Here is a 7,500-nt window from a genome sequence, read left to right as displayed (position 1 = left end):
TACACACGACCCTTGACCACTGAGACGGTACACACGACCCTTGAGCACTGAGACGGTACACACGACCCTTGAGCACTGACGGTACACACGAGGCTTGAACGACCATCCGACCCTTGAACACAAAGGTACGACCCTTAAGCACGACCACACGACCCTCAACCACGACGGTACGACCCCCCCCCCTCGTGGTCCGACAGCCATGGCATTTGACCTGACCCACCTTTAAGGTCATCATACACACACACACACAAGGGTCGTCAAGTCGTTCTAAGGGGTCGTACAGCTCCCAGGGGTCGTACAGCCACCCTTAGGGTGTGTTGTAGAAAACATTTACAACTTCACAATAACAACAAGGCTTATAGAAAATATGCTCTTTCTAAATCTATTTCAATAACAGCGAGATTTGATTACACCACACGTGGCTATATTAACCACGTGTTCAAGAGTTAGAATCAAGATATATATATATATATATATATATATATATATATATATATATATATATATATATATATATATATGTTGGAAAGGATCACAATTTGGCGCGTGATCAAGATATTCCTATGAGTCCACGGGGGAAAATGAAACACGAAAAGTTCCCAAGTGCACTTTCGTGTAATAATCACATCATCAGGGAAGACACAAGAGAGAAATATAACAGTTAACTACTCGTGGACTCATAGGAATATATATATATATATATATATATATTTTCTTTTTTTTTTTTTTTATACTTTGTCGCTGTCTCCCGCGTTTGCGAGGTAGCGCAAGGAAACAGACGAAAGAAATGGCCCAACCCCCCCCCCCCCATACACATGTACATACACACGTCCACACACGCAAATATACATACCTACACAGCTTTCCATGGTTTACCCCAGACGCTTCACATGCCTTGATTCAATCCACTGACAGCACGTCAAACCCTGTATACCACATCGCTCCAATTCACTCTATTCCTTGCCCTCCTTTCACCCTCCTGCATGTTCAGGCCCCGATCACACAAAATCTTTTTCACTCCATCTTTCCACCTCCAATTTGGTCTCCCTCTTCTCCTCGTTCCCTCCACCTCCGACACATATATCCTCTTGGTCAATCTTTCCTCACTCATTCTCTCCATGTGCCCAAACCATTTCGAAACACCCTCTTCTGCTCTCTCAACCACGCTCTTTTTATTTCCACACATCTCTCTTACCCTTACGTTACTTACTCGATCAAACCACCTCACACCACACATTGTCATCAAACATCTCATTTCCAGCACATCCATCCTCCTGCGCACAACTCTATCCATAGCCCACGCCTCGCAACCATACAACATTGTTGGAACCACTATTCCTTCAAACATACCCATTTTTGCTTTCCGAGATAATGTTCTCGACTTCCACACATTTTTCAAGGCTCCCAAAATTTTCGCCCCCTCCCCCACCCTATGATCCACTTCCGCTTCCATGGTTCCATCCGCTGCCAGATCCACTCCCAGATATCTAAAACACTTCACTTCCTCCAGTTTTTCTCCATTCAAACTCACCTCCCAATTGACTTGACCCTCAACCCTACTGTACCTAATAACCTTGCTCTTATTCACATTTACTCTTAACTTTATATATATATATATATATATATATATATATATATATATATATATATATATATATACAGCAAAGGACCTTCAAATTCAAAATCAATTTCTATTTCTATCCTTCACCTGTATAATAACGTTATTTGAGCAGTTGTTATGAATAAACCAACAGCTGTAGTCAAATAATAATAATACATCTCATGTGCCTGCAGGGGAAAAAAAAAAAAAAAAAAAAAAAAAAAAAAAAAAAGGCGTATACCAGAGGCGGTCGGTCAGTGGTATAGAAAACGTATTGCGTGTGTCGGTAATGGAAGACTACGGAATGAGCTCTCTCTCTCTCTCTCTCTCTCTCTCTCTCTCTCTCTCTCTCTCTCTCTCTCTCTCTCTTTAACGAGTGGTTAGGTAAAAGGGATGTGGGATGGAGGTGGGGGTTTAAGGGGGAGGGGGAAAAAAAACAAAATGATGTTCCACAGAAAATGGAAAGTGGCGATGGGGGAGGGGGAGGGGAAGGGGTAGTGGTGATGGGTGAGATGGTGAATAAATAATAGCAGTAATGTTAACTGAGTGGTTCCCTTGGGGGGGGAAGGGGAGGGTTCTCTCTCTCTCTCTCTCTCTCTCTCTCTCTCTCTCTCTCTCTCTCTCTCTCTCTCTCTCACAAAATAAAACTTTCAATTTTTGTTCCTTGAACTCCTGAAATTTATTTCCTTTTTTTTTTTGCTTTGCCCCCCCCATTCCTACCCCTTTCCCCCCCTTCCCCTCCCATCACCACCCATTCCATTCGCCAAACATTACCATTCGAAATAATACAAAATTTGTATACAAGAGGGCGGGTAGGGGAAGAGAGGGGAAGAGAGGGGAGGGGTGGGAGAAGAGGGGAGCCTCCTAAAACCCCCATTCCCTGTGCTCCCCCCCCCACCACACCCCCCCACCTCCCCCCAATATAATTGAACTGCAGGCACCCCACACACCCACACCCACACACATTCCTCCCCCACTTCCCATTTTCTCTCAGCTCACGTTCTGCCCCGTCTATTTAAAAAAAAAAAAAACGCCAAAAACGCATGGACTGCATGGCATTATTAGTGAACCCTGGCCCAAACCCCTCCACGTTTCCCATATCATTTTTTAGCGCTATTAATTTCTCGAGCAGACACCAGTTTCTTGAAAACTATGCATACAATTATCAAGTACAAGCTATGTCATCATATCTTCCAAGCCATTTTCATTAAATGGCCTCACCAGATACTTCGGTTCAAGCCATTTATATCAAATGGCCTAACTAGAAACTTCATTTCAAGCCATTGATAAGGTCTATTAAATGGCCTTCACCATATACTTCAGGTCAAGCCATTTATAAGTAATATATTAAATGGCTTCACCAGATACTTCAGGTCAAGCCATTTATAAGTTTTATATTAAATGGCTTCACCAGATACTTCAGGTTAAGCCATTTATAAGTTATATATTAAATGGCTTCACCATATACTTCAGATCAAGCCATTCAGAAGGTATATACTAAATGGCTTCACCATATACTTCAGATCAAGCCATTCAGAAGGTATATATTAAATGGCTTCACCATATACTTCAGATCAAGCCATTCAGAAGGTATATATTAAATGGCTTCACCATATACTTCAGATCAAGCCATTTATAAGGTATATTAAATGGCTTTCACCATATACTTCAGATCAAGCCATTCAGAAGGTATATATTAAATGGGTTCACCATATACTTCAGATCAAGCCATTCAGAAGGTATATACTAAATGGCTTCACCATATACTTCAGATCAAGCCATTCAGAAGGTATATATTAAATGGCTTCACCATATACTTCAGATCATGCCATTCAGAAGGTATATATTAAATGGCTTCACCATATACTTCAGATCATGCCATTCAGAAGGTATATATTAAATGGCTTCACCATATACTTCAGATCAAGCCATTCAGAAGGTATATATTAAATGGCTTCACCATATACTTCAGATCAAGCCATTCAGAAGGTATATATTAAATGGCTTCACCATATACTTCAGATCATGCCATTTATAAGGTATATTAAATGGCCTCAACACATACTTCAGTTGGTGACTGAAGTATATATAAGAGAAAGATCATCCCATCACTGTAACCTCACAAACTACCCATCACCACGTACCATACCTGTTACGGTGACAGGGGACGACCTCAAACCACCACCACAGACCAGCCATTGTTAACAAGTATGGACAATCATGGGGGGGGGGGGGTGGTTCAGGGCCAATGGCCACAGTGGAGACCGGCATACTGGAGCCATTAAACTGACTTAACTACCCAACTACCTAATGACCTCACTCAACATGGCCCAGACATGCCATTGTTAACAAGTCTGGACAATGATGGGGGAAGGCGTGGGTGGTTCAGGGCCAATGGCCACAGTGGAGACATTAAAACTGACTTAACTACCCAACTACCTAATGACCTCACTCACCATGGCCTTGTGATCCCGGATGAAGGCCCTCATGTGATATTCCCGCGTCCTTTTGAGGGAAGAATCCTCTCTGAAAAGAAGATAAAAAGGAATGATAACTGATAACTGATAATGATAACTGATAATGATAAATGATAATGATAAATGATAACTGACAACTGATAAATATTAAATGATAACTGATAACTGATAATAACTGATAATAACGATAACTGATAATGATAACTGATAATGATAACTGATAATGACAACTGATAATGACAACTGATAACTGATAATGACAACTGATAACTGATAATGATAACTGATAACTGATAAATGATGCTGATAACTGATAATGATAAATAACTGATGAATGATAAATGATAACTGATAATGATAACTGACAAATATTAAATGACAACTGATAACTGATGATAAATAATAACTGATAACTGATGATAAATAATAACTGATAACTGATGATAACTGATAATGATAATGATAAATGATAACATACTGATAAATGATAACTGATAATGATAATTGATAATCAATGCTAATAATTATAATTGATAATTATGAATGATACTGATAACTGATAATGATGAATATCAAATGATAACTGATAATACGATAATATGATAATTGGATGATATATTGCCCATATAGGTATAACATGTATACTATAAATGTAGGTTATATCTAGTATATCACACTATAGTATACTCCAATACAGTTTACATATTGTATACTACAGTATAGTTTATATATTATATACTACAGTATAGTCTATATATATTGTATACTACAGTATAATTTATATCTTGTATACCACAATACAGTGTTTACCTAGTATACTTCTAAATACTTTATACCGAGTATACTTCATACCTGGTATACTACAATATACTGTATAATACAATAAAGTTCACACACACACACACACACACACACACACACACAACGTCGTACTCAGCTGTCGCAAAGTCATGCTTAAAGGTCGTACGTCGTTGTCGTAAAGTCGTACGGAGTGGTCGTACCGAGGAGTCGTACCGAGAGGTCGTACATATGGGTCGTACTGAAAGATCGTACTGAAAGGTCGTACCAAGGGGTCGTACCGAAAGGTCGTACCGAGGGGTCGTACTGAAAGGTCGTACCGAGGGGTCGTACCGAGGGGTCGTATCAAGGGGTCGTACCAAGGGGTCGTACTGAAAGGTCGTACCGAGGGGTCGTACCGAGGGGTCGTACCGTCGTACTCACTGTGGGGGGGGGGAGGAATAGTGGGCATCCCCCCTCCCCTCTTTCCACAGTGCCGTGCAGGGGGTTAACGACCCCTAACGACCCCCACCATTAAACGTAATGACATAATTCGTGACGACACAAGACTAGCGTGACCTGACCTGACCTTGTAAACAGCTCCACTAATGTACAGGATGCCTGGTCACAAGGGCGAGGTCGATCATCTCTTAAAAGGTGATTAAGAAGAGAAAAAAAAAAGGATTACATTATCTACGGCCATCAAGAAAAATTACTTTATTTTACGTAAAAATAAAAAAAATTACGTAACAATTATTTTTTTTACGTATTATTATTATTATTATTATTATTATCATTAGTGGTAGATGTATCATTATTATTATTATTATTATTATTATTATTATTATTATTATTATTAATGGTAGATGTATTATTATTATTACTTTTATTATTATTATTATTATTATTATTATTATTATTATTAATGGTAGATGTATTATTATTATTACTTTTATTATTATTATTATTATTATTATTATTATTAATGGTAGATGTATTATTATTATTACTTTTATTATTATCATTATTATTATCGTTATTATTATCATTATTAATTATTATTATTATTATTATTATTATTATCATTATTATCATATTATTATCACTATTATTATCACTATTATTATCACTATTATTATTATTATTATCATTATTATTATTATTATTATTATTATTATCATTTCGTTATCTAAGTATGAATAACGTAACGTTACATCCACAATTTACCACATTAGCATCATCTTAATGGCCCATTACTGGTACTTCCACCATACAGAGAACCACGCCCTCAACCACGCCCACAGCGACGGTGGGCGGGGCTCTCGCGGGAGGTGGATTAGCACGTGGAAATGTGGATGACTGGATGTATTAGTGAGGATGTGGATGATTGGATGTGGATAAGTGGATGAAGAGAGGGGGACAACTAGTAAGGTGGTGGAGAAAACGGAGTGTTGGGTGGATGAATCAGTGCACAGGTAAAACGGGTGGATGAGTGAGTACAGAGGTGAGTGGATGGATGGATGAGGACAGAGGGACGGCACTGGGGTGTTGGTGGATGACCACACGAGCCAGAGAAATGGATGACCACAGACAAGTGGATGAACCAAGACGCCGACAACGAGCCGTGGTTGTTTAATGGTTGTGTGGTTGTTTAATGGTTGTGTGGTTGTTTAATGGTTGTGTGGTTGTTCAATGGTTGTGTGGTTGTTTAATGGTTGTGTGGTTGTTCAATGATTGTGTGGTTGTTTAATGGTTGTGTGGTTGTTTAATGGTTGTGTGGTTGTTCAATGATTGTGTGGTTGTCTAATGGTTGTGTGGTTAATACACAAGGTCTAAAACGTGTGGCTACGCAGATACATGAAGTCATCCACACATTCGTGCCATCGCAGCGCCCAGGAAGTAGTCCACGTCCAATGGGCGAGACGGTTTCAAGTGGAACTGGTCGAGTAGACAAGTGAGGACTCACCCCCCCCCCTGGCCAACATGACCCTTTTCGCCTCTTAAGGTCTACCTCAGGTGATTGGTCCAATCCTGGTCCAATCTCACCTACACCCCCCTCCCCCTCCCCCCCCCTCCCCTGGCTACAACCTCAGGTCTCCCCCACCCTCCCCCCCCCTCCCACTCACTACCCCCCTTCCTCCTTCCCCTCACATTACCACCCACCCCACCCACCTAACCCACTCACTCCCCCTCCTCCTTCCCCTCACATTACCACCCACCCCCCACCCATTTAACCCACTCACTCCCCCTCCTCCTTCCCCTCACATTACCACCCACCCCCCACCCACCTAACCCACTCACTACCCCCTCCTGCTTCCCCTCACATTACCACCCACCCCCACCCACCTAACCCACTCCTCCCCTCCTTCTTCCCCTCACATTACCACCCACCCCCCACCCATTTAACCCACTCCCCCTCCTCCTTCCCCTCACATTACCACCCACCCCAACCCACCTAACCCACTCACTCCCCCCCTCATCCTTCCATCCAAGTACAAACCTATTCTATCACAATAGCTCTTTCCCCCCACCCCAATTTTCCCCCCTATTTTTGGTTTCCCCTCACTCCCAATTACATCCAATTACAATCCCATATAATAGTTCACCTTTACCCTCAAGTTTACCTAAGCCTTGCCCATCCTTACC

The 7,500-nt window shown here is 40.9% G+C and overlaps 1 protein-coding gene across 1 annotated transcript in view; it reads right to left on the bottom strand.

The window, feature by feature from the left end:
- The window catches only part of LOC139745763 (uncharacterized), a 962,044-nt gene that overhangs the window by 638,952 nt on the left and 315,592 nt on the right, over positions 1–7,500 (bottom strand). Inside the window, 1 exon segment of the mRNA XM_071656293.1 lies at positions 4,057–4,126. Coding sequence (XP_071512394.1) covers positions 4,057–4,126 — 70 coding nt within the window.

The sequence above is a fragment of the Panulirus ornatus genome, chromosome 62, assembly GCF_036320965.1.
Source record: "Panulirus ornatus isolate Po-2019 chromosome 62, ASM3632096v1, whole genome shotgun sequence".
Classification (NCBI taxonomy): domain Eukaryota; kingdom Metazoa; phylum Arthropoda; class Malacostraca; order Decapoda; family Palinuridae; genus Panulirus; species Panulirus ornatus.
The sequence above is the reverse complement of the archived record's forward strand: the minus strand, read 5'-3'. Positions and strand labels throughout refer to the sequence as shown.